The 27,687-nt window shown below is 45.3% G+C and overlaps 1 protein-coding gene and 1 long non-coding RNA gene across 2 annotated transcripts; both read right to left on the bottom strand.

Moving 5' to 3' along the window:
• Positions 1 to 1,688: 1,688 nt before the first annotated feature.
• Positions 1,689 to 3,260, bottom strand: LOC311104068. Its single transcript, XR_014610135.1, has 2 exons — positions 3,091 to 3,260; positions 1,689 to 2,828 (listed from the first exon to the last, which is right to left on the bottom strand). It is a non-coding gene; the product is annotated as an uncharacterized lncRNA (long non-coding RNA).
• Positions 3,261 to 6,714: 3,454 nt separating this feature from the next.
• LOC311103249 (NLR family CARD domain-containing protein 3-like) lies at positions 6,715 to 13,737 on the bottom strand (the record flags this gene model as incomplete). The annotated part of the gene is made up of 6 exons (XM_084144788.1): positions 13,545 to 13,737; positions 10,028 to 10,141; positions 9,814 to 9,927; positions 9,267 to 9,329; positions 7,048 to 8,814; positions 6,715 to 6,892 (listed from the first exon to the last, which is right to left on the bottom strand). The coding sequence occupies exons 1-6, from the start codon at positions 13,709 to 13,711 to the stop codon at positions 6,715 to 6,717; spliced, it is 2,403 nt and encodes an 800-aa protein (XP_084000914.1). The 5' UTR covers positions 13,712 to 13,737.
• Positions 13,738 to 27,687: the final 13,950 nt, after the last annotated feature.

Genomic DNA, 27,687 nt, shown 5'->3' with positions numbered 1-27,687 from the left:
AAAAAATACAATTTTTACATTACCATGTAGTTTACCAATAAAATGGTCTGATGGTGATGTGGATATACTCGGAATACATATCCCAAAGGAAATAAATGATCTCACTTCAATAAATTTTAATAGAAAGTTAGCAAAAATAGATAAGATCTTACTACCATGGAAAGGAAAATACCTGTCAATTTGTGGAAAAATCACCCTGATTAACTCTTTAGTATTATCCCAGTTTACCTATTTGCTTATGGTCTTGCCTACGCCTAGCGAACAGTTTTTTAAATTATATGAGAAAAAAATATTCAATTTTATTTGGAACGGCAAGCCAGACAAAATTAAAAGAGCATATTTATATAATGAATATGAATTCGGAGGACAGAAATTATTAAATATTAAAGCATTAGACCTATCACTAAAAGCTTCAGTCATACAAAAGTTATACTTAAATCCGAACTGGTTCTCAAGCAAATTAGTAAGATTGTCTCACCCAACTATTTCTAAAACAAGCCATAGAAAGTTGGTTGCAATTTCAATTTAATCCTCCAGAAACGACAGAACAAATAATGCAACAAATATTGTGGTTAAATTCAAATATACTAATTGACAAAAAACCTTTATTTTTTGACAGAATGTTTAAAAAAGGTATAATCTTCGTAAATGATATCATCGGTAGGACTGGTGGAGTTATGTCACACATGCAGCTAACAAAAACATATGGAAATGTCTGCTCTACCCAAAATTACAACCAAATAATTGCAGCCTTACCGCAAAAGTGGAAGAGGAAAGTGGAAGGGGGAGAAAGTAAGGAACTTGTCTGTCGGCCTTGCATTAAAGAACATAATTGGTTAAGGAAAACTGTGATAAATAAAAAAGTATATCAGTTTCACTTAAGGACCAAAGGATTGACAGCCGTCCCATATAGATTGCAAAATAGTTGGGAAGAGATCTTTGACGTACCGATCCCATGGCATAGTGTTTATGAACTGACACGCAAAACGACACCGGATTCAAAAATTAGAATCTTTCAATTTAAATTATTATATAAAATTCTTGCTACCAATAGAATGTTATTTATATGGGGGATACAATCTTCCCAGCTCTGCAGGTTTTGCTGTGAAGAGACAGAATCATTAGATCATTTGTTTTGGTTCTGTCCATTTGTAGCTTGTTTTTGGACACAGGTCCAGGAATGGCTAAAGGATTGCAATATTTACCTGGAACTAACCTTGCAGATAGCATTACTGGGTGATCTGAAAAGTCATAGTCAATCAATCAATAATATAATAATACTTTTAGCAAAAATGTTTATTTTTAATTCACAATCTGTAGAAGCAATGAGAATAGAAAGGTTCAGAATTTTTGTAAAACATCACAGTACGGTTGAAATATATATGGCAAATAGAAATCCTATATGGATGGTGTTAAGAGATAGATGGGAGGTATTGAATAGAGTTGAAGGATGGGACTAATAACAACAAATAATAACAAAGATAGCTAATAATGTAAGCATACTGTGTCCATAATAAGTATATAGGTTGTATGTTGGGAGCTTTTGGGAAGGAGCACAGTTAGAAAGATATGCCATATAGAAGCAAACCGGATGGACACCATGAAAATGATCGGAGAGGTTGAGAGTAGAAGAAGTTCAGGAGCAAAAAAAAAATAATATATAAAAATATATATATATATATATATATATATATATATAATAGAATGATTGTAAAATTAACTCTGTCCATAAGGTGTAGATAGTAAGTATAGACCGGAAGTAGAGGCCTGGGCATTGTTGTTCACTAATTTACTCCAAGTAGGGAAAGGATGGTGGGGTTGAAAAGTAATAAAGGGGAGTATATATATATAAAATAAAAAAAACATGGGGGATTGGAAATGATGCAGACAATTACATTGATAGAAGATACAATCTATCTGCAATATTAAGCTGATCCATTCCCCCCGAATTTTATTTTTATTTTTTAAACAATGAAAAAATAGATATACAAAAATTAAAAAAAAAGAAAAATAATTTAAAAAAACAAAATGATAGACTGATCATTTCTTTGTCAGTGGGCAAACGTACAAAATCAGCAGGGGATCAAATACTTTTTTCCCTCACTGTATATACTGCATTCTATTCTATAATATTCTACTGTATCTTAGTCCATGCCGCTCTGTCATTGCTTGTCCATATACGTATATATTCTTAAATCCCATTCCTTACTAGTTTTGTGTGTATTAGGTATATGTTGTGAAATTGTTAGATATTACTTGTTAGATATTACTGCACTGTCGGAGCTAGAAGCACAAGCATTTCACTACACCCGCTATAACATCTGCTAAGCACGTGTATGTGACAAATAAAATTTGATTTGATTTGATTCAAACAGGAAAACAAAAAAGTGGTCCTCAACCTCTCATCCCATTTATCCAACCACCAGCCCCTGCCACCCATTTAACAGTCTGATGGCCTGGAGATAGAAGCTGTTTTTCAGTCTCTCGGTCCCAGCTTTGATGCACCTGTACTGTCTCCGCCTTCTACATGGTAGCGAGGTGAACAGGCCGTGGCTCGGGTGGCTGACATCCTTGATGATCTTCTTGGCCTTCCTGTGACACCGGGTGCTGTAGATGTCCTGGAGGGCAGGCAGTGTGCCCCCGGTGATGCGTTTGTTGATGTTGAGGGAGAGGTTATTTTCCAGGCACCACTTCGCCGGGGCTCTCTGATTGATTGAGAGATTCAAGGAGCTATCATCATTGATTCGAAGCAGCGCACTCCCACAACCAAGGACTTGGAGCTGAGGCCATTCCTTCACTGAATCTCAGTGAGCTTTCAGTCATTTAACCTGGGAAAGAAAGAAGAAGTAGATCTAAGTCCTCATACAGCAGCATAGATAAATAGGGGTCGTATTCACTAGGCATCAAAGAGAAGAACACGGAACAAAACGGACAGGGACTACCTGAACTTGTCCAATAAGAAACTAGCATGTGTTGCAAAATGTTTTGCTACAGTTCGCACAAATGAATATGACCCGGGTGTCTGGATGTCTACAATGGCTTATTGATCACTATATCAGTGTGCTCATGAAACTGATCAGTAAAACTCACCGCAGTGTCTCCAGTGTATAGAGGGGATCCTCTTGTACAGAAGAGAGCAGCTTTACTCCAGAGTCTCCTGGAGTATTTCCACTCAGGTCCAGCTCCTTCAGGTGGGAGGGGTTTGACCTCAGAGCTGAAAGAAGAGAAGCACAGCCTTCCTCTGTGATGCTACAGCCTGCCAGCCTGTGGAAAGTGAGGGAGAGAAGTTACACAATGTCAAATATTCCAGAAAATTTACATTTTGCATCAGTAGCGATGTGTCATTTTAATGTCATATGTTGAACCTTTTATTGAATCGAAATGAACACAACTAAACTGATCAATAATAACGAACTGGTGCCCCGATTCATAATTTAATGTGATAATAGTACATACTCTAAAGACAATGATACAAATTGTCTTCAATTATGCTACATCAGAGACCAAGGCCAGGATCAAATAAAATGGTATTTGTCACATGCTTCGTAAACAACAGGTGTAGACTAAAAGTGAAAATGCTTACTACTTAGGACTTATGGGTCCTTTTCCAACAATGCAGAGTTAAAGATAAAAAATTGAAATAGTGACATGAGGAATTCAATCCAAGGCGCGTTACAGAGCAGCGCACTGGACAGTCGACAATGCTGACATTTTCCCAAAGTTTGTGGAGATCCCATTCACTGTAAATGTAGAACATGTCCACTCAAGCATAAATAAACCTTTAAAAGTCACATTGTCGGCTGTCCAGTGCACTGCCTTGGATGAAATCCCGGGCCCAAGTGAAACTAAGTAAAACTCATTGACACCATAGTACTCTCCATGCTCATCATTAAGCTCGAGGCCCTGGGTCTGAACCCCGCCCAGTGCAACTGGGTCCTGGACTTCCTGACGGGCCGCCACCAGGTGGTGAAGGTAGGAAACAACACCTCCACTACGCTGATCCTCAACACAGGGGCCCCACAAGGGTGCGTGCTCAGCCTCCTCCTGTACTTCCTGTTCACCTATGACTGCGTGGCCACGCACGCCTCCAACTCAATCATCAAGTTTGCAGACGACACAACAGTAGTAGGCCTGATTACCAACAATGATGAGACCGCCTACAGGGAGAAGGTGAGGGCCCTGGCGGAGTGGTGCTAGGAATATAACCTCTCACTCAACATCAACAAAACGAAGGAGCTGATCGTGGAGGGAGCACGCCCCCATCCACAGGGCCGCAGTGGGCCCCTCGCAAACTTTTACAGATGCACAATTGAGAGCATCCTGTCGGGCTGTATCACTGCCTGGTATGGCAACTGCACTGCCCGCAACCGCAGGGCTCTCCAGAGGGTGGTGCGTTCTGCCCAACACATCACCGGGGGCACACTGCCTGCCCTCCAGGACACCTACAGCACCCGATGTCACAAGAAGGACAAAAGTATTAATCAAGGACATCAACCACTTGAGCCACGGCCTGTTCACCCCGCTATCAACCAGAAGACGAGGTCAGTACAGGTGCATCAAAGCTGGGACCGAGAGACTGAAAAACAGCTTCTATCTCAAGGCCATCAGACTGTTAAATAGCCATCACTAGCCGGACTCCAGCCAGTACACTGCCCTGAACTTAGTCACTGTCACTAGTTGGCTACCACCTGGTTACTCAATCCCGCAGCTTAAAGGCTGCTGCCCTATGTACATAGACATGGAATCATTGGCCACTTTAATAATGGAACACTGGTCACTTTAATGTTTACATACTGTTTTACTAATTTCATATGTATATACTGTATTCTAGTCAATGCCATCCTATTCAACTATTGCTGTATATATACTATTCTATCCTACGTATTCTACAGATATGTTAAATATTCTATCCACATACTGTCCATAATGTCTATAATCCCATCACATATACCAGTGGAGACTGCTGAGGGCTCATAATAATGTCTGGAACGGAACAAATAGAATGGCATCAAAACTAATTGCGCCCCAGCCATTACCATGAGCCCATCCTCCCCAATTAGGTGCAACCAACCTCCTGTGACATATACACATACAGTATATGCATATATATTATTTATACTCCGGACTCCAACATTTCTTGTCCTAATATTTAAATATTTCTTAATTCCATTATTTTACTTTTAGATTTGTGTTTATTGTTGTGAATTGTTAGATATTACTGCACTGTAAGAGGACCACAATGGAAATAAGTCCCAGTCTTTACTGTGTGTTATCCTCCATGATTTTACTCATGTGCATGTATGGCTTTTTCAAGTGTTATGTGTGCTTGTTTTTTTATTTTTTATGGTTGAATTAATAAACTGAACTAAGTTGGAGCTAGGAACACAAGAACGTCGCTACACCCGCAATAACATCTGCTAAATATGTGTATGCGACGAATACAACTTCATTTGATTTGATGAGGGATAGTTTTACCTCAGTGTCTCCAATTTACATTGTGGATTCTCAAGTCCAGCACAGATGAATCTCACTCCTGAATCCTGGAGTTAATTTCCTCCAAGTCTAGCTTTCTCAAACTTGATGTGTTTAAGCTGAGGGTTGAAGCCAGCACCTCATAGGATTTCTCAGTTAGGTTTCAATATTTCAATCTGGAGAGAGAGGAGTAAGTAATCCACACAAATCTATAACTACATTAACCAGGTTTCCAGCCAACCTTTATATGAGCGTAAACTACATGTGGATGAAAAGATGTCACGACAGGCCTGATGGAAACAGCAACTTTGTCGGTTACCTTTCCAAATGTCAACTAAACAAAATACGCTAGACAAGGTGGGATCTTTTTGTGTCTGTAAAATTAGTCAGGAAATGGCGGTGGAAACGCTTTTAGAAGCAAATATTGATATAATAACGATCATACCGAAGTACATTTGGAGTCACATTTTGTGTGGTCCTCCCACTACAAATCGGGAAAGCATGCAGTTTATTAGGCTACAGATGAAATAAGTTATGAACTTCACAAGGTGATGAGCTTGATGCTCCTTTCCAATAAATATCGAGGGTCTTATTCTGATGACATGATGATCGATGCTTAGCTGCTGTGCCTCTTTTGTCCATAATAATCTCAGCATATAGGCTATATCCTGCACTGTATCTGCCAGCTGTTGGCTAGAGCGCAAGTGCCAATACCTGAGTGGCTACATTCACTATATAAAGCAACATTTGTAGTGACAAAACCATCAGTAGGCCTAGAGTTGAAAATGCCATGGAAACTATCACACACAGCCTTTTATCTGCAACAAGTGAATTTGGTGGTAATATCTCTGGTGGGTAAAAGCGCATATTTTAGTTATGCTGATTATAGAATATTCGCATGAAGATCGGTTGCCAATTGGATGGAAACCTAGCTAATGATGCTATAGACATAACATAATTTACATCTTCATAATAACAACATCTGACAGTCACACATCTCAGTTTCCCTAGTTCACAAGTGTATTTCCTCCCAGGTCTAGCTCTCTCAAACTTGAGGTGTTGAACCCAGAGAGTTGAAGCCAGCACCTCAAATCATTTCTCAGTAAGGTTGCAATCATTCAACCTGGGAAGAGATGATCCAGCTAAGTAATCCACACAAATCTATAACTACATTTACAACATGAAGAAGTTACATCTTTATATTTACAACATCCACTTTCCAGTGGAGACAGTCAAAGTCACTCACTTCAATTTCTCCAGTTTACAGTGTGGATACCCCAGTCCAGCAGAGAGCAGCTTCACTCCTGAATCCTGAAGTTTATTGCCACTCATGTCCAGCAGTCTCAGGCAGCATGAATTTGACTTGAGAACAGAAGCCAGTGCCTCACAGCTTTTCTTGGTGAGTTTACATTCGTTCAGCCTGTGAAAAAAAAGGTGCATCTCAAGATATCCAGGTGCCAACGAAAAATCTCCCGTTAGGGATTGAGTTGTCAGCCTAACTAGTAATTCAATCTGATGTTCATTATTATGCTACATTAGCATGCTGTCTGGAATTTAATTTGACTAAGCACTTACAAGGCTGTTCTAGAGGATCTGACAACTGGGAGAAGTTTGAGAAGAGATTCATCTGATCTGATGTATTTCTTCAGATCAAACACATCCAGCTTCTCTGAGGTCAGCAACATGAAGACCAGAGCTGACCACTGTCGAAATGAGAGTTTAGATTTTGAGAGACTTCCTGAGCTCAGGTAGCTTTGGATTTCCTCCACTAGAGAATGATCATTCAGTTCATTCAGACAGTGGAACAGATTGATGCACCTCTCCAGAGGGAGGTTCTTTCTGATCTTCTCCTTGATGTACCTGACTGTTTTCTTGTTGCTCTGTGATCTGCTTCTTGTTGGTGTCAGTAGGCCTTGTAGGAGATGCTGATTGGACTCATGTGAAATGCCTAGAAGGAAGCGGAGGAAAAGGTCCAGATGGCCATTTCCACACTGCAAGGCCTTGTCCACTGCATCTTGATATAGCCTGTTTTTGTTGCGGAGGGATTTCTCTTTAGCCATCAGATTGTTGTTGTCGTTAGTGAACATGAGGAACACATATAGTGCAGCAAGAAACTCCTGGACACTCAGATGTACAAAGCAGTACACTTTTATCTGGTTAAGCCCAGACTCTTCTCTGAAGATCTGAGTGCACACTCCAGAGTACACTGACGCGTCCTTGATATCAATGCCACACTCTCTCAGGTCTTCCTCATAGAATATCAGATGGCCTTTTTCTAGCTGTTGAAAAGCTAGTTTTCCCAGTGCCAGAATCATCACTTTATCCCAATGAGAATCGTTGGCATGCTCTACAGGATAGTTCTGACTCCTCAGTTTTGACTGGAAGATCACGAGGTGAGCGTACATTTGAGTCAGATTCTTGGGGATCTCTTCACTCTCTGCTTCAACCAATAGTCTCTCTAGGACAGTGGCTGAAATCCAACAGAAGACTGGAATGTGGCACATGATGTGGAGGCTCCTTGATGTCTTTATGTGTGAGATGATTCTGCTGGCCAGGACCTCCTCACCGATTCTCTTCCTGAAGTATTCCTCCTTCTGTAGGTCATTGAACCCTCGTACCTCTGTCACCTGGTCAACACACCCAAGAGGGATCTGATTGGCTGCTGCAGGTCGGGTGGTTATCCAGATATTAGCACAGGGAAGCAGATTCCCTTTGATGAGGTTTGTCAGCAACACGTCCACTGAAGTTGACTCTGTGACATCACAGCAGATTTTATTATTCTGGAAGTCCAGAGGAAGGCGACATTCATCCAGACCATCAAAAACAAACACAACCTTTTCGTTTTCTGAGATTTCTGATTCTTTTGTTTCTAAACAGGAGTGATGAATTAGTTCTATCAGACTTTGATTTTTATCTCTCATCAAGTTCAGATCCCGAAAAGGAAGTGGAAAGATGATCTGGATGTCTTGGTTTGCTTTTCCTTCAGCCCAGTCCAACATGAACTTCAGCACAGACACTGTTTTTCCGATGCCAGCAACTCCCTTTGTCAGCACTGTTCTGATAGGCTTGTCTTGTCCAGGTAAGGGTTTGAAGATGTCATTGAGATGGATTGATGTATCTTGTTCTATTGGAAATCTGCATGCTGTCTCAATCTGTCTCACCTCATGTTCATAATTGACCTCTCCACTTTCACCTTGTATGATGCAGAGCTCTGTGTAGATGTTGTTAAGAGGTGTTGTTGTTCCTTGATCTTCAATGCCCTCAAATAAAGAATATGCCCTATTCTTCAAGTAGGATTTCATTTTATCCTGGACTTCGGTCTTAGTGGAAACAGTTTGGTACCTATATGTGGAAAATAAAGATGTTCCTTGTTGAATTGAATTACACAAATATAAACTCTAACCTGGATGTGATCAATGATGAAACAGTCCAACAGTTTGACATCCTAGAGTTAGCTAGGCTAAGTGAAGATTAAGCCACAGCATGTGGTGCTTTTCCTTGGAGACAATGCTCTCTGTATCTCCTGATAGTTACACTAAACCTTGGGTACAGTCTCACTATTATAGTCATCATACTACTTTATTTACATTTCTAGTATAATGTCAGAGTAAATGACGGTGTCCTTTAGACAGTTCAAATCCTTTAACAAGCTAAATTAGACATCCTGAATGATGAATTGGTGGCTATTATCTGGAACTTCACAGAGTAAAGGAACTAGATGTCATCAGACACATGGCTGGTGAATAAAACTAATAGAAAATAGGTAGGATACAGTGCAAACTGCGATCACTCACACTTTGTCATCAGTAAGGACTCTGGGTTGGTGATCCATTGACTGGTCATCCTCCTCAGAGATACTGCAGGGTAAGAATGAGCACAGAGCGCAATAACATCAGTCTTTATCTATAAATATGTATTTGTATATGTATATGTATATGTATTTATGTATATATACATAAGATGGTAAATTGTCACATCTCCTCCCGTTGCTCCCCTCCGGGGCTCTGATTCGCCGGTCTACTGAGCCACCGGTCTGAGCGCACCACCTCGGCAACACCGGAATGGAAACCCAACGCACCCTAATCACCTCCAGCGCACCTGCACCTCATCATCTCGTCACCACCCCTATTTAGCCCTGGACTGTTCTGGATAATGTTGTTTGTGATTGTTTAGCTTTGTGTAGTTTACTCTATCGTTGTTATTTCTCTTGATCATTGTTTAGTAAACCTTGACCTTATTAATTCCTGCGTATGCGTCCTGCTTCTTCGTATACTCAGTACTCGTCACAGTAAATAAAAGGAAATGCCATAATCAAACACCATATGTTATGTCTCAGTTCACCTTTGCCCAGTAGATACTTCTCCATCCCTGAAGTAAATATTTAGTCCCTTCGACTTGTCACTCTTCATGGAGACACAGCTAGGTACAGGTGAGACTGGTCGGTCTGTCTTGAACCTGTTTAAAGCCATAGGAGCAGAAATAATTAACCTTCCCTCAGAACCTGCACAGAAGAAACCAGAAAAAAGCATAATATATCTGAAGCACAATGTCTCACCTTTGCTCAATGGAAAAGTCTCCCTCCCTTAAGTCAATAGGAGGTCGCATAGACCTGTCACTCTTCATGGAGACACAGCTAGGCACAGGTGAGACTGGTCGGTCTGTCTTGAACCTGTTTAAAGCAGGATGTGAGTTTACAACGTACACAATTAGAAAAAAGGTTTCCAAAAGGGTTCTTTGGCTGTCCCCATAGGATAACCCTTTTTGGTTCCTGGTAGAACACTTTTGGGTTCAATGTAGAACCATCTGTGGAAAGTGTTCTGCATGGAACCCAAAAGGGTTATTCTACCCAATGTTCCCTCTAATTCTTTTGTCACTGAGCAAATTTCAAGTCTGCTGAGCGCAAACTTGAACATTGTGAAAATTCTGTGCAACTTCCAGCTCGTATTTACTGTGGACACTGAGGCTGTACCCGCTTTAAGTTACAGTTTTAACAGTGGCCAAGTAGGCTGCTGTGGCTATTTGATCATAATGTAGGCCTACCAGAGTGACCTACTATAAAAGCATCCAATAACATTTTAACATAGAAATAGCTGTTCTATCATTCAGCCTACAGTAGCAGCCACCAATGTGTGGTGTTTAATGTAGGCCTACATTCAGTGAGACTTTTGGAGAAAAAAAACATGCAGGGCTCGACATTAACCTGATTATCCACTTGTCCTTCAGACAAGGAGGTGACTGAAAATGTGTTGTTTGATGCAAGTGACCACTTTACCACATAAAGTTCATTATTATTCCCATACCGTTATTACAGAGAATCAGACAAATTATTCTACCCTCTGCGTATTGGCTACTTAGTCTTGAATTAGCTATCTCAAAACACAACACTGCCCCTTTAAGACAAAAAAAAGCTCTTTACCTGACTCGCTTTTCAAAGATGTCTAGAAATGTACACGTTTTGTGCTCTTGTAGGAAAGCAATCACTCCCCTATTGCTGACTAGAAAATGATCTATAACTGGGCTAATAACTCACTAACTAAGGATATGAACAAAATGTGCACACGTGGCTACACGCAGCTCTCGTTTTGATCTCAAAACATGTGCATCTACTCATAACCGCTCATGCTGTAAAAACAGTCCAGTTCAAAGTAAATGGCACAGATCCATATATGGCAATGGTCTATATGCATATAGGCCTACTGTAGCTCTGATTGTTTATACCACATAGGTCTGTGTAGAGTACTAAATAGACTGAGTCATGCCAATAGAATCCTACTCCGATGCATTCAGCCTACAACAAAATCTCTTGCATAATTTGCTTTGTTTCGTTAAAAGTGGCTAATGTTGATTCGATCACAATTGCCACAATAAAAGGAAAACGTTGAAAACAGGGAAAACTCTAGAACAGTGGTCACCAACCTTTTCTCAAAATGCATGCCGAGATCTACCGCTCAGATTTATTTTTTACTTGACTTTAAAAAAAACTTAAGCCTATGCAACATTAACCAATTAAAAACAGTACTGTAGCAATTAGGTTTATGCAGTAAGCTACAGTGCCTTGCAAAGGTATTCATCCCCCTTGGCGTTGTTCCTATTTTGTTGCATTACAACCTGTAAGTTAAATTGATTTTTATTTGGATTTCATGTAATGGACATACACAAAATAGTCAAAATTGGTGAAGTGGAATGAAAAAAATAACTATTCACCCCCTTTGCTATTAAGCCCCTAAATAAGATCTGGTGCAACCAATTACCTTCAGAAGTCACAAAATTAGTTAAATAAAGTCCACCTGTGTGCAATCTAAGTGTCACATGATCTGTCACATGATCTCAGTATATATATACACCTGTTCTGAAAGGCCCCAGAGTCTGCAACACCACTAAGCAAGGGGCACCACCAAGCAAGCAGCACCATGAAGACCAGGGAGCTCTCCAAACAGGTCAGTGACAAAGTTGTGGAGAAGTACAGATCAGGGTTGGGTTATAAAAAAATATCAGACACTTTGAACATCCCACGGAGCACCATTAAATCCATTATAAAAAAATGGAAAGAATATGGCACCACAACAAACCTGCCAAGAGAGGGCCGCCCACCAAAACTCACGGACCAGGCAAGGAGGGCATTAATCAGATAGGCAACAAAGAGAACAATGATAACCCTGAAGGAGCCGCAACGCTCCACAGCGGAGATTGGAGTATCTGTCCATAGGACCACTTTAAGCCGTACACTCCACAGAGCTGGGCTTTACGGAAGAGTGGCCAGAGAAAAGCCATTGCTTAAAGAAAAAAATAAGGAAACACGTTTGGTGTTCGCCAAAAGCCATGTGGGAGACTCCCCAAACATATGGAAGAAGGTACTCTGGTCAGATGAGACTAAAATTGAGCTTTTTGGCCATCAAGGAAAACGCTATGTCTGGCGCAAACCCAACACCTCTCATCACCCCGAGAACACCATCCCAACAGTAAAGCATGGTGGTGGTAGCATCATGCTGTGGGGATGTTTTTCCATCGGCAGGGACTGGGAAACTGGTCATAATTGAAAGAATGATGGATGGCGCTAAATACAGGGAAATTCTTGAGGGAAACCTGTTTCAGTCTTCCAAGATATTTGAGACTGGGACGGAGGTTCACCTTCCAGCAGGTCAATGACCCTAAGCATACTGCTAAAGCAACACTCGAGTGGTTAAAGGGGAAACATTTAAATGTCTTGGAATGGCCTAGTCAAAGCCCATACCTCAATCCAATTGAGAATCTGTGGTATGACTTAAAGATTGCTGTACACCAGCGGAACCCATCCAACTTGAAGGAGCAGGAGCAGTTTTGCCTTGAAGAATGGGCAAAAATCCCAGTGGCTAGATGGGGTATGTCTCTCTAAGCTTGGCACAAGATACTTGCAGCTGTAATTGCTGCAAAAGGTGGCTCTACAAAGTATTGACTTTGGGGGGGTGAATAGTTATGCTCGCTCAAGTTTTTTTTTTTTGGTCTTATTTCTTGTTTGTTTCACAAAATAAAATATTTTGCATCTTCAAAGTGGTAGGCATGTTGTGTAAATCAAATGATACAAACCCCCAAAAATACATTTTAATTCCAGGTTGTAAGGCAACAAAATAGGAAAAATGCCAAGGGGGGTGAATACTTTCGCAAGCCACTGTATGAATTAACAGGTTAAAGAGCAAACAACGCAATTATCACAACACATAGGGCTTGGCTTCCCCAGTGATTTTACCCACGCAACGCTACTGCAAAGGTTCTTCAAAACGTTCTCCTAAGGGGACAGCTGAAGAACCCATTTAAAGGTTCTAGATATAACCTTTTTTTTCCTAAGAGTGTCGGTGAGTTTGCACACATTTCAGATTTTTGTATCTGTGCTTTTTATGGTTACTTATAATTGTCATCACTCTTAATGCACATAACAGCTAGGTATAGGTTAGTGATACAGTAAATTCGGCTCCAACAAAAGGTCTGATTCACTTGATCTATTGCATGAAATAAAGAAAAATCACAACAATACATGTTTGTACGAGAGTTGTTAAAAAATCTCAGCTCCTTCACACTTACCTATTTGAGGATCTTACCTCTTAAGTTCACTGCCAGTGTCCTGTTCTGCAGGTAAACTATTTTTTGGGGACATTTCTCCCTCACTTCCTGACAAACTCATTCTAGCAGCAGTGTCTCTCTCTTCAGTCTCTTCACAGATAGTAGAGGGAGTGCTTCCCCCCTCATTCTCCCCAGAGAGACTCATTCTAGACGGAGTGCTTCCCCTCTCAAATTATCAAATGATCACCCACTTGCAGAGCCTGTTATATAGGGAGGTGGAGTTTATTTGAAAAAAAAATGTAGGGGGTAGATCAGCTTTAATATTGCAGATTGTAACTTCCATCAATGTAATTGTCTGCATCACTTCCAATCCCCCATATGTTTTACATTTATACATATACACATACATATATATTTATATACATATCCTTTAAAAAAATATATTTATCTTTATTACTTTCCAACCCCACCACCCCTTCCCTAATTGGAGTAAACTAGTGAACAACAATGCTTAGGCCTCTACTTCCAGCTTATACATACTATATACATTTTATGGACACAGTCAATTTTACAATAATTCTATTTTGTTTGTTTTTACACCTGAACTTCCTCTACCCTCAACCTCTCCGATCATTTTCATGATGTCCATCCGTTATTTCCTGAGAACCAGTTCAGATTTAAGTATAACTTTTGTATGACTGAAGCTTTTAGTGATAGGTCTAATGCTTCAATATTTAATAATTTCTGTCCTCCGAATTCATATTCATTATATAAATAGGGAGGTGGAGTCTTTGTTGTGCACATTTCCACCTAGTGTCCGCAGTTGACACCCTTCTCATGTTAACATTTTCCCATGAAAACCAGTCGATCAGGTTCAACAGGAGTCTTTCAACATCCAACTGTCAGTTGGCAGTGTGCAGGGGCAGTTCTACTGTTATAGGACAAGACAACACCCATGACATATTTATTCTAAACATCTGCCAACACAACTGAAGTCACTGCCAGCCATCCAGATTAACGTTGTTTTCAGAGGGCATAACCGCCTCACAATCATGGTTTCACAATAAAAATCATGCAAATAAGGATTTATCTTTGTTTATGCGTCTAATTTCCTGCATTTTTACACAATCCAATATGCCGTCTCTATTTAGAACAAAAAGTAAGCAAAAATGCCCACAATCATCAAGCTAGGTAAGAGATCATTATTAAATATGTTTAAGTGATTAATACGACTGACCTAGATCGAAGGTAATTCAATAATAAATATTGTGTTGCACCTTTAACCAATAGCCTAACAAATGAACAACTCTTGAAAAAAATACAAAGACTTTTGATTGTCTTTATTAAGACATCGTCTATATCAAATTTTAGCCAGACTGACCAGCCAGCCCGAGCCGCCTGCACGCCCGACCCCCACCAGTCTAGTCAATAACTCAACTCTCAGAGGGCATAACTGCCTCACAACCTTGCTTTCAAAATAAACTATTTGCAATGGAAAATGAACATCAGTTCTTGTAGGCCAAGTTCAGGCAGGCATATCTAGGCTATTCCCCCATTTTACATTACAAAACCTTTCCTGTTACTGAACTATGCTATGGAAATGCACACAGGTGTACACACCACTATTCAAATGATTTTAAATGTGCCATCATCACATCTACCTTCCTTTAAGTAGCCTGACCACTGATTGGAACTGACTGTAGAAGTGAAAGGAGCCCTTTTGTTCACCTGTCCAATCATGCCAAATCAGTGATTCAAGGAAGGATGCACTGATAAGGAATAAGAACAGGGCTGAAATGACCAATCATAGTCTTACACTACCAAGTCTCATTTTCACTTGGCTTTTGGAACAAACAATGAAAGAACATGAGAAATTCAGAAAATGTAGATTTGGCAAATCAATATGAAAATGCAGTGTGAGGCAGTACGCTTTATAACAAGACAACAGTAAACAGGTCATCCTTGACGAATGACGCAGCACTCCCTACACACACACACACACACACACACACATACACACACACACTGCAGTAAGAAGCTGCTGCACAATATGCAGTACCAGTCAAAGCTTTGGACATACCTACTCATTCAAGGGTTTTTCTTTAAATTTTTTTTACTATTTTCTACATTGTAGAATAATAGTGAAGACATCAAAACTATGAAATAACACATATGGAATCATGTAGTAACCAAAAAGTGTTAAACAAATCAAAATATATTTGAGATTCTTCAAAGTAGCCACCCTTTGCCTTGATGACAGCTTTGCACACTCTTGGCATTCTCTCAACCAGCTTCATGAGGTAGTCACCTGGAATGCATTTCAGGTGTGCCTTGTTAAAAGTTAATTTGTGGAATTTCTTTCCTTCTTAATGCGTTTGAGCCTATCAGTTGTGTTGTGACAAGGTAGGGGTGGTATACAGAAGATAGGCCTATTTGGTAAAAGTCCATATTATGGCAAGAATAGTTCAAATAAGCAAAGAGAAACGACAGTCCATCATTACTTTAAGACATGAAGGTCAGTCAATATGGAACATTTCAAGAACTTTGAAAGTTTCTTCAAGTGCAGTCGCAAAAACCATCAAGTGCTATGATGAAACTGTCTCTCATGAGGACCGCGACAGGAATGGAAGACCCAAAGTTACCTCTGCTGCATAGGATAAGTTCATTAGAGTTACCAGCCTCAGAAATTGCAGCCCAAATAAATGCTTCACATAGTTCAAGTAACAGACACATCTCAACATCAACTGTTCAGAGGAGACTGTGTTAATCAGGCCTTCATGGTCGAATTGCTGCAAAGAAACCACTACTAAAGGACACCAAGAATAAGAAGAGACTTGCTTGGGCCAAGAAACACGAGCAAATGACATTAGACCGGTGGAAATTTGTCCTTTGGTCTGGAGTCCAAATTTGAGATTTTTGGTTCCAACCGCCGTGTCTTTGAGAGACGCAGTGTGGGTGAACGGATGATCTCCGCATGTGTAGTTCCGACTGTAAAGCATGGAGGAGGTGTTATGGTGTGGGGGCGCTTTGCTGGTGACACTCTCTGTGATTTGTTTAGAATTCAAGGCACACTTAACCAGCATGGCTACCACAGCATTCTGCAGCGATACACCATCCCATCTGGTTTGGGCTTAGTGGGACTATAATTTGTTTTTCAACAGGACAATGACCCAACACACCTCCAGGCTGTGTAAGGGCTATTTTACCAAGAAGGAGAGTGATGGAGTGCTGCATCAGATGACCTGGCCTCCACACTGTCACGGTTCAGACAGACGACCAGAGGACCACAATTGCGTCACACCAGAAAGTTTATTAAACTTAAGGGAAAAGGGAAGTAGGGAGTGAATGAAGGCTCCAGGGGTAACAGGGATCCCGTCCAATGCGCTGGGTCTGTGCTCCCCCCAGTGGCAGCGATGCGTCCTATGAAGCCGGTGGTGGGTGGTCCAGAAGTCCTGGGGGGGGGAGACACAGACACAACAGGGCGGAATGAAACCAGGCAGCAGTACAGTTCAAGGGAAATCCAAAATACGTAGTAGCAAGGCAGAAGGCTGGTCAGAGTTACCGGGATTGAAGAGTAGTCAGGAGTCGTAATGGCAGAAGCAGGTCTGGATCTCCTGAGGCAGAAGAGTATCCAAAAAACAGGCAGGTCCGGGGTCACAAAACCAGGGTGAGCCAGAAGCGCGAGCAAACAGGTTCCGGGTGTGAGCTTTGCAGACGATCTGACACCGGAGAGCTGAAAGACAGGGCCTTAAATACTGGGAGAGGTAGTGGGTAATGCAGCGCAGCTGGCAGAGTAATTAGAGCAGAGCAGAGCAGGGACAGGTGGAGCTAGTTAGGCTGAGTAGAGAGAGTGGTGAGCAGAGTGGAAGAAAATTAAGGTGGTAACCCGGTGGAGTGAGAGGCCCATGACAGAACCCCCCCCCCCAAGGGACGGCCCCAGAAGTCCCAAGAGCAACACCACGCCGGGCGGGAGGAGGGGAGCCGGAGGAGGGCTAGAACTCCTCCGAACGGTCCGAGTGAACGTCCTCATCCTCGGAGGAAGCCGGAGGGCCGTGGTCGGGAGATGGGACAGGTCCCGAGACAGGATCAGGCACAGGACAGGAAGCCGAGCGGGCCGGACGGTTAGGGACCCCTCTGGGGCGGCCCCTACGGATTGCAGGTTGATCAGGATGCCGTTGGTGGAAAGCGGTGATGAGAGTCCTATCCACAATCCGACTAGCTGGCACCCAGGTCCTTTCCTCAGGTCCATAGCCCTCCCAGTCAATGAGGTACTGGAGACCCCTACCCCTCCGTCTGGACCGAAGCAGGCGGCGGACGGTGTAAACCAGACCACCATCGACGAGCCGTGGAGGAGGAGGACCAGGCGCAGCAGGGACCAGCGGACTCTCATGGATGGGCTTAATCTTAGACACATGGAAAGTGGGGTGCACCCTCAGGGAATTAGGCAGTTGGAGCCGGACAGCAGTTGGGCTAATCACTCTTATGATAGGGAATGGGCCAATGAACCGAGGTGCCAGCTTCTGCGACTCCACCCTGAGTGGCAGGTTCTTCGATGACAACCACACCCTTTGACCAACATGGTAGGTGGGAGCAGGAATTCTCCGACGGTTGGCCCCGGTAGTGTAGCTGGCAACGGATCTGAGGAGTGTGGCTCGGGCTTGTGACCAGGTGCGGCGACATCGACGGGCAAAAGCAAGTGCAGATGGGCAAGTAACCTCCTCTTCCTGGCTGGCAAATAGAGGAGGCTGGTATCCATAAACACATTGGAAAGGGGACATACCGATGGCAGAGCAGGTCAGAGAATTGTGTGCGTACTCCACCCATGTCAATTGCTGCGACCAGGAGTGGGGGTTGCGTGAAGTCATGCATCGCAGTGCCTTCTCGAGCTCCTGATTAGCCCGCTCTGACTGCCCATTGGATTGGGGATGGAATCCGGAAGTCAGACTGACTGTGGCTCCCAGCAGGTGACAGAACTCCTTCCAAAAAGCGGAGGAGAATTGTGGACCACGGTCAGAAACTACATCCTTTGGCAGTCCGTGGATCCGGAAGACGTGTTCCAGGACCACCTGGGCGGTCTCCTTGGCGGTTGGGAGCTTGGGGAGGGGAATGAAGTGTGCCATCTTGCTGAAACGGTCAACGATGGTGAGAATGACGGTCATGCCACTTGAAGGGGGCAGCCCCGTGACAAAGTCAAGGGCGATGTGAGACCAGGGACGTCTGGGCACAGGCAGGGGCTGCAGCAATCCGGCTGGGGGCTGGCAGGACGACTTGTGTTGGTTGCAGATGGGGCAGGCTTGGACGAATTCCCGTACATCCTTCCTCAGAGAGGGCCACCAGAACCTCTGGGCGAGCAGGTTGTAAGTGCGGGTGGAGCCAGGGTGACAAGCTAGGCGGGAGTCATGTCCCCACTGAACGACCTGGGACCTCAGGTCTTCGGGGACAAAAAGGCGGTCAGCTGGGCAAGTGCTGGGACCTGGCTGGTTACGGAGAGCCTCCAGCACCTGTTCCTCAACAGCCCAGGTCAGAGCTGCAACGATGCAGGGACTTGGCAGAATCGACACAGGGTCCTTGGAGGGGGTGTCATCCTTCTGGAATTGACGGGAGAGGGCGTCTGGCTTGGTGTTGCGTGATCCAGGCCGGTATGACAGAGTGAAATTAAACCTGGTGAAGAACAGGGCCCAGCGGGACTGCCTGGAGTTCAACCGTTTGGCCGTGCGGATGTACTCCAAGTTCTTATGATCGGTCCAAACGAGAAATGGAATGGTGGACCCCTCCAGCCAGTGACGCCACTCCTCCAAGGCAAGCTTCACAGCCAGCAGCTCACGGTTCCCTATGTCGTAATTGCACTCAGAGGGGGACAACCGACGTGAGAAAAAGGCACAGGGATGGAGCTTCCTATCCTCCGCAGCCCACTGAGAAATCACAGCACCAACTCCCACATCCGAGGCGTCCACCTCCACAATGAATTGCCGGTCCACATCAGGCATCTGGAGGATGGGAGCGGAGGTGAACCTCACCTTGAGGGTACTGAAGGCTTTGTCGGCTGCTGGGGTCCAGGTGAAGGGTTGCTTGGTGCTGGTTAGAGCAGTGAGAGGGGCAGCAACGGTACTGTAGTTCCGGATAAACTTCCTATAGAAGTTAGCAAACCCCAGAAACTGTTGCAGCTTCTTTCTGTTCTCCGGAACTGGCCATGAAGTGACTGCTGATACTTTGGCAGGATCCATTTGGATACTTCCCTCTGCCACTATGTACCCCAGGAAGGCCACTGTCTTGACGTGAAACTCACATTTCTCTGCCTTGGCGTAGAGGGAATTCTCCAGAAGACGATGAAGGACTTGCTGGACATGGCGGGTGTGTTCAGACAGGTTTCTGGAGTAGATTAAGATGTCATCCAGGTAAACGAAGACAAACTTGTTTAACATGTCCCGCAGTACATCATTCACTAGAGCCTGGAACACAGCAGGAGCATTGGTGAGGCCAAAAGGCATAACCAGATACTCGTAGTGGCCTGTTGGTGTATTGAATGCGGTTTTCCATTCATCTCCCTCCCGGATCCGCACTAGGTGGTAAGCGTTTCTGAGATCCAACTTGGTAAAAACAGTGGCTCCCTGGAGCAACTCAAAAGCAGAGGTGAGCAGAGGCAGAGGGTAACGGTTTTTCACTGTGATGTCGTTGAGTCCCCTGTAGTCGATGCAGGGGCGAAGAGATCCGTCCTTCTTCCCCACAAAGAAGAAGCCAGCACCAGCAGGAGATGAAGATGAACGGATTAATCCTGCGGACAGAGAGCCATTGATGTAGTCCTCCATGGACTTTCTTTCAGGAGCAGACAACGAATAAAGACGACCCTTTGGAGGAGCTGTTCCAGGGAGGAGGTCGATGGCACAGTCGTACGGTCGGTGAGGGGGCAGAGATGTGGCTCTTGCTTTGTTAAACACCTCTCTGAGACCATGGTAGCATTCTGGGACATTGGAGAGGTCAGGAGCGGAGTTAGTAGGTACTGGCCGAGGGGGTAGTGCGGCAGCAAGCAGGCAGGTTCGGTGGCAGTCCTCTCCCCACTCCCTGATCACCCCGGTCACCCAGTCGAGCTGAGGGTTGTGCCGGCGGAGCCATGGGTAACCCAGGATGAGGGGTTGGCCTGGAGAGGGGAGCAGGTGAAACTGGATAGTTTCTTGATGGTTTCCGGACAGACCCATCGAGACCGGGGCCGTGACATGAGTGACCGATCCGAGTAAGTGTCCGTCCAGTGCCCGGGCAGGAATAGGAGGTGTCAAACGGAGGTTCTCCAGTCCCAGTTGGCGTGCCAGCTTGATGTCCATTATGTTGGCTTCGGCGCCAGAATCCACCAGAGCAGCCAGGGTGTGAGTTGAGTCAGAGAGGCGGAGGTGAACTTGCAGCAGGGGTTTGCGGTCGGAGGACTGGATGGTCATTGAACTCAACCGGACTCCCCCTATGCCCGGTGAGCTTCGGCCCTTTAAAGGGCAGGTTACCACACGATGTCCATCACCTCCACAATAGAGGCAGAGGTTTGAGGTGAAGCGGCGCTGGCGCTCTGCAGGAGTGAGGGAGGCTCGCCCAATCTCCATAGGCTCAGACTGATCAAGCTGACCTGGGTGAGTGGCAGTAGATGACAGGAGCCCAGTCGGATCTCTCCGAATGCCGGTAGTAGGTGGACCTTGGCGCCCCCTCTCACGACGACGGGTCTGTATCCTTCTGTCGATCCTGACAGTCAGTGCGATGGCTTCATCAAGAGTGGAAGGCAGTTCATGGGAGACCAACTCGTCCTTGATATAGTCAGCCAAACTATGGAAGAACGCGTCCACCAACGATGGTGTGTTCCAAGAACTTCGTCTAGCCAGGGTTCGGAAGTCGATGGAATGGTCTGCGACTGTACGTCTGCCTTGTCGAATACTGAACAGTTCACGAGACGCCTCTGCGGTGGGTGAATCCAGGTCAAACACCCTCAGCATCTCCTCAGCAAACAGGTCGAAGGTTGCACATGCGGGGGTTTGACGTTCGAACTCTGCTGTTCCCCAGAGTCGAGCTCGGCCCGTCAGGTGAGTGATGGCATACCCAACTTTAGCCCCCTCCGTGGCGAAGGTCCTTGGCTGCAAGGAGAACTGAAGTCGGCAGCTAGTCAGGAATGGCCGGACCTGGGTTGAATCGCCGTTGAACCGCTCGGGGTTTCCAATCTTGGGTTCCGGAGCAGCGGCTGCAATGACCGGGGCAGGTAACTCGGGGGCTGGGCTGGTGGGCAGACTGGCTGGGGTAAGGTTGGTGAGGAGTTGAATGATCATGGCGAGTTGTTGTTGCTGCTGCTGGAACTGCTGCTCATGCTCATCGGTTTCCATGTCGGGGAAAGTGTGCGCTGAGTCCATAATGGTCAGATCGTACTGTCACGGTTCAGACAGACGACCAGAGGACCACAATTGCGTCACACCAGAAAGTTTATTAAACTTAAGGGAAAAGGGAAGTAGGGAGTGAATGAAGGCTCCAGGGGTAACAGGGATCCCGTCCAATGCGCTGGGTCTGTGCTCCCCCCAGTGGCAGCGATGCGTCCTATGAAGCCGGTGGTGGGTGGTCCAGAAGTCCTGGGGGGGGGGAGACACAGACACAACAGGGCGGAATGAAACCAGGCAGCAGTACAGTTCAAGGGAAATCCAAAATACGTAGTAGCAAGGCAGAAGGCTGGTCAGAGTTACCGGGATTGAAGAGTAGTCAGGAGTCGTAATGGCAGAAGCAGGTCTGGATCTCCTGAGGCAGAAGAGTATCCAAAAAACAGGCAGGTCCGGGGTCACAAAACCAGGGTGAGCCAGAAGCGCGAGCAAACAGGTTCCGGGTGTGAGCTTTGCAGACGATCTGACACCGGAGAGCTGAAAGACAGGGCCTTAAATACTGGGAGAGGTAGTGGGTAATGCAGCGCAGCTGGCAGAGTAATTAGAGCAGAGCAGAGCAGGGACAGGTGGAGCTAGTTAGGCTGAGTAGAGAGAGTGGTGAGCAGAGTGGAAGAAAATTAAGGTGGTAACCCGGTGGAGTGAGAGGCCCATGACACACAATCCCCCGACCTCAACCCAATTGAGATGGTTTGGGATGAGTCGGACCGCAGAGTGAAGGAAAAGCAGCCAACAAGTGCTCAGCATATGTGGGAACTCCTTCAAGACTGTTGGAAAAGCATTCCAGGTGAAGCTGGTTGAGAGAATGCCAAGAGTGTGCAAAGCTGTCATCAAGGCAAAGGGTGGCTATTTGAAGAATCTCAAATCTCAAATATATTTTGATTTGTTTAACACTTTTTTGGTTACTACATGATTCCATATGTGCTATTTCATAGTTTTGATGTCTTCACTATTATTCTACAATGTAGAAAATAGTACAAATAAAGCAAAACCCTTGAATGAGTAGGTGTTCTAAAACTTTTGACCGGTAGTGTATAACAGAATCAATTGACTTGGTGTACAGAGAGAACAGGAGAGGACCTAGCACAGAGCCCTGGGGGACAACTGTAGATCGACCTCGTGGTGAAGACCCAGACCTTCTCCACGTCACTTGGTAGGAGAGACCTGCTAGGTAGGATGCAATCCAGGAGTGTGCAGAGCCTGAGATGACCAGCCCTGAGAGGGTGGAGAGGAGGATCTGATGGTTCATGGTGTTGAAGGCAGCAGATAGATCTAGGTCACTATCGGAGATGGCAACAAAACCATTGGCACCGGCCTGGTTACTGACACACACACACACACACACACACACACAAACACACACACACAGCAGTAAGGAGCTGCTGAGACTGCATGGCTCTCTGCTTTACTGACCAACCAGAAGACCCACAATGAGATGTTCTGAGTTGTCTTTCTGTGAAAAGGCCAGACTGTCATTTTCCGCTTGTGTAATAACATGTATTTAATAGTAAAACATCCTGCCTGTTTTCAGATCAACTTCATTGTTTGGTGACGTTGTATAATAATGCATTTCTAAGTTCTTTAGATTCAGGTTTGGGTAGTAATAGCCACCTGACCTAGCTGCTTGATATAGCATTTTGAAACTTTTAAAATGTGGTACAGTAGTGACATTTATTTTCAATTGTAGTTGGACCAGCAGAGAACACCTTAAAATGGGCAATCTGTGATTGGTACATCCATTTTTTGCTTTTCAATTAATGATTTTTACTCTTTTTACTTTGATTCTTCAAGAATATAACTTAAATGCCTCATGAGCTTAGTTAAACTGACCTACATAATCATAACCCAAAATATAAGCTTGTTTTACTTCTGTTTGTTAACCATGTAATTGTAAACAAACACTGTATTGCCTCAAAACATGGTTACATTTTAATATCAGGTCTTGCATCCATAACTCTGTCTATGAATTTGATAGTGGTTACATTTCTCCAGCCCCATCCCTAAACTTTTTTTCCAAAACAGTGAATGCTTTGTTATGGTTTAAACTGCCGATTGCCCCCTTTAAAGCCATTGAGTTCACACAGTTAGGCCTATATGTGAGTATGAACATTCATAGCTCTGGAAACCAAGTCATTCAATTAATAACAGATGGACACAATGTCACACGTCAATAGGAATAACAGCTTTACTTCATTTATTTAAGGAATATGAAATACAGTTTCCATAGATTAACATACAGGGTTACATAAAATGTAAGAAATGCTACATGTTTTAAAAACCAAGGTGCTACAATTTTAAAAGAATCCAAGCAATAAGTAGTCAATAGTACAGCACAAAGACTACAGAGGCCTATACTACACTGAAATAAAAAGGTAAGACATACAGCAGTTACTAGGAAGGACATAAACTGTTCAAATATGGTATAGTAGGTAAATGTTTATGTTCCATATCAAATACATTTTAGTTGGACCAGCAGAGAACACCTTAAAGGCCTTGAATGCACACAGGTAATGTCATGAGCCCTCTCACTCCACCGGGTTACCACCTTTATTTGTTTCCACTATCTTCCACTTTGCTCACCACTCTCTCTCTACTCAGCCTAACTAGCTCCACCTGTCCCTGCTCTGCTCGGCTCTAATTACTCTGCCAGCTGCGCTGCATTACCCACTAACCTCTCCCAGTATTTAAAGTCCTGTCTTTCAGCTCTCCTTTGTCAGATCGTCTGCAAAGCTCACACCCGGAACCTGTTTGCTCGCGCTTCTGGCTCACCCTTGTTTTGTGACCCCGGACCTGCCTGATTCTTGGATACTCTTCTGCCCCAGGAAAACCAGACCTGCTTTCTGCCATTACGACTCCTGACTACTCTTCGACCCCGGTAACTCTGACCAGCCTTCTGCCTTGCTACAACGTGTTTGGATTTCCCTTGAACTGTACTTCTGCCTTGTTTCATCCGCCCCGTTGTGTCTGTGTTTCCTCCCCCCCAGGACTTCTGGACCACCAACCACCGGCGTCATCGGACGCATCGCTGCCACTGGGGGGGGGCACAGACCCAGCACATTGGACGGAATAACCCCTGGAGCCTTCACTCACTCCCTACTTCCCTTTTCCCTTAAGTTTAATAAACTTTCTGGTGTGACGCAATTGTGGTCCTCTTGTCGTCTGTCTGAACCGTGACAGTACGATCTGACCATTATGGACTCAGCGCACACTTCCCCTGACATGGAAACCGAAGAACCTGAGCAACCCACCGCCATGCTACGCCTGGAACACACTGAGAGAGAGCTAGGCCGCATGAGCGGCGACATCACCTCTCTGCTTCAGGTCGGCCACCAACAGCATCAGCAGTTCCAGCAGCACCAGCAGCAGTCCCAGCAGCAGCAACAACAACTCGCCATGATCATCCAACTCCTCACCAACCTTACCCCAGCCAGTCTGCCCACCAGCCCTGCCTCCGAGTTACCTGCCCCGGTCATTGCAGCCGCTGCCCCGGAACCCAAGATTGGAAACCCCGAGCGGTTCAACGGCGATTCTACCCAGGTCCGGCCATTCCTGACTAGCTGCCGACTTCAGTTCTCCTTGCAGCCAAGGACCTTCGCCACGGAGGGGGCTAAGGTCGGGTATGCCATCACTCACCTGACGGGCCGAGCTCGACTCTGGGGAACAGCAGAGTTCGAACGTCAAACCCCTGCATGTGCAACCTTCGACCTGTTTGCTGAGGAGATGCTGAAGGTGTTTGACCTGGATTCACCAACCGCAGAGGCGTCTCGTGAACTGTTCAGTATTCGACAAGGCAGACGTACAGTCGCAGACCATTCCATCGACTTCCGAACCCTGGCAAGACGAAGTTCTTGGAACACACCATCGTTGGTGGACGCGTTCTTCCATAGCTTGGCTGACTATATCAAGGACGAGTTGGTCTCCCATGAACTGCCTTCCACTCTTGATGAAGCCATCGCACTGACTGTCCGGATCGACAGAAGGATACAGACCCGTCGTCGTGAGAGGGGGCGCCAAGGTCCACCAACTACCGGCATTCGGAGAGATCCGACTGGGCTCCTGTCAGCTACTGCCACTCACCCAAGTCAGCTTGATCAGTCTGAGCCTATGGAGATTGGGCGAGCCTCTCTCACTCCTGCAGAGCGCCAGCGCCGCTTCACCTCAAACCTCTGCCTCTATTGTGGAGGTGATGGACATCGTGTGGTAACCTGCCCTTTAAAAGCCGAAGCTCACCGGGCATAGGGGGAGTCCGGTTGAGCTCAATGACCATCCAGTCCTCCGACCGCAAACCCCTGCTGCAAGTTCACCTCCGCCTCTCTGACTCAACTCACACCCTGGCTGCTCTGGTGGATTCTGGCGCCGAAGCCAACATAATGGACATCAAGCTGGCACGCCAACTGGGACTGGAGAATCTCCGTTTGACACCTCCTATTCCTGCCCGGGCACTGGACGGACACTTACTCGGATCGGTCACTCATGTCACGGCCCCGGTCTTGATGGGTCTGTCCGGAAACCATCAAGAAACTATCCAGTTTCACCTGCTCCCCTCTCCAGGCCAACCCCTCATCCTGGGTTACCCATGGCTCCGCCGGCACAACCCTCAGCTCGACTGGGTGACCGGGGTGATCAGGGAGTGGGGAGAGGACTGCCACCGAACCTGCCTGCTTGCTGCCGCACTACCCCCTCGGCCAGTACCTACTAACTCCGCTCCTGACCTCTCCCATGTCCCAGAATGCTACCATGGTCTCAGAGAAGTGTTTAACAAAGCAAGAGCCACATCTCTGCCCCCTCACCGACCGTACGACTGTGCCATCGACCTCCTCCCTGGAACAGCCCCTCCAAGGGGCCGTCTTTATTCGTTGTCTGCTCCTGAAAGAAAGTCCATGGAGGATTACATCAATGACTCTCTGTCCACAGGATTGATCCGTTCATCTTCATCTCCGGCTGGTGCTGGCTTCTTCTTTGTGGGGAAGAGGGACGGATCTCTTCGCCCCTGCATCGACTACAGGGGACTCAACGACATCACAGTGAAGAACCGTTACCCTCTCCCTCTGCTCACCTCTGCTTTTGAGTTGCTCCAGGGAGCCACTGTTTTTACCAAGTTGGATCTCAGAAACGCTTACCACCTAGTGCGGATCCGGGAGGGAGATGAATGGAAGACCGCATTCAATACACCAACAGGCCACTACGAGTATCTGGTTATGCCTTTTGGCCTCACCAATGCTCCTGCTGTGTTCCAGGCTCTAGTGAATGATGTACTGCGGGACATGTTAAACAAGTTTGTCTTCGTTTACCTGGATGACATCTTAATCTACTCCAGAAACCTGTCTGAACACACCCGCCATGTCCAGCAAGTCCTTCATCGTCTTCTGGAGAATTCCCTCTACGCCAAGGCAGAGAAATGTGAGTTTCACGTCAAGACAGTGGCCTTCCTGGGGTACATAGTGGCGGAGGGAAGTATCCAAATGGATCCTGCCAAAGTATCAGCAGTCACTTCATGGCCAGTTCCGGAGAACAGAAAGAAGCTGCAACAGTTTCTGGGGTTTGCTAACTTCTATAGAAAGTTTATCCGGAACTACAGTACCGTTGCTGCCCCTCTCACTGCTCTAACCAGCACCAAGCAACCCTTCACCTGGACCCCAGCAGCCGACAAGGCCTTCAGTACCCTCAAGGTAAGGTTCACCTCCGCTCCCATCCTCCAGATGCCTGATGTGGACCGGCAATTCATTGTGGAGGTGGACGCCTCGGATGTGGGAGTTGGTGCTGTGATTTCTCAGTGGGCTGCGGAGGATAG

This window comes from Coregonus lavaretus (genome assembly GCF_964263955.1).
Source record: "Coregonus lavaretus genome assembly, chromosome: 28".
In the NCBI taxonomy this organism is placed as follows: domain Eukaryota; kingdom Metazoa; phylum Chordata; class Actinopteri; order Salmoniformes; family Salmonidae; genus Coregonus; species Coregonus lavaretus.
The sequence above is the reverse complement of the archived record's forward strand: the minus strand, read 5'-3'. Positions and strand labels throughout refer to the sequence as shown.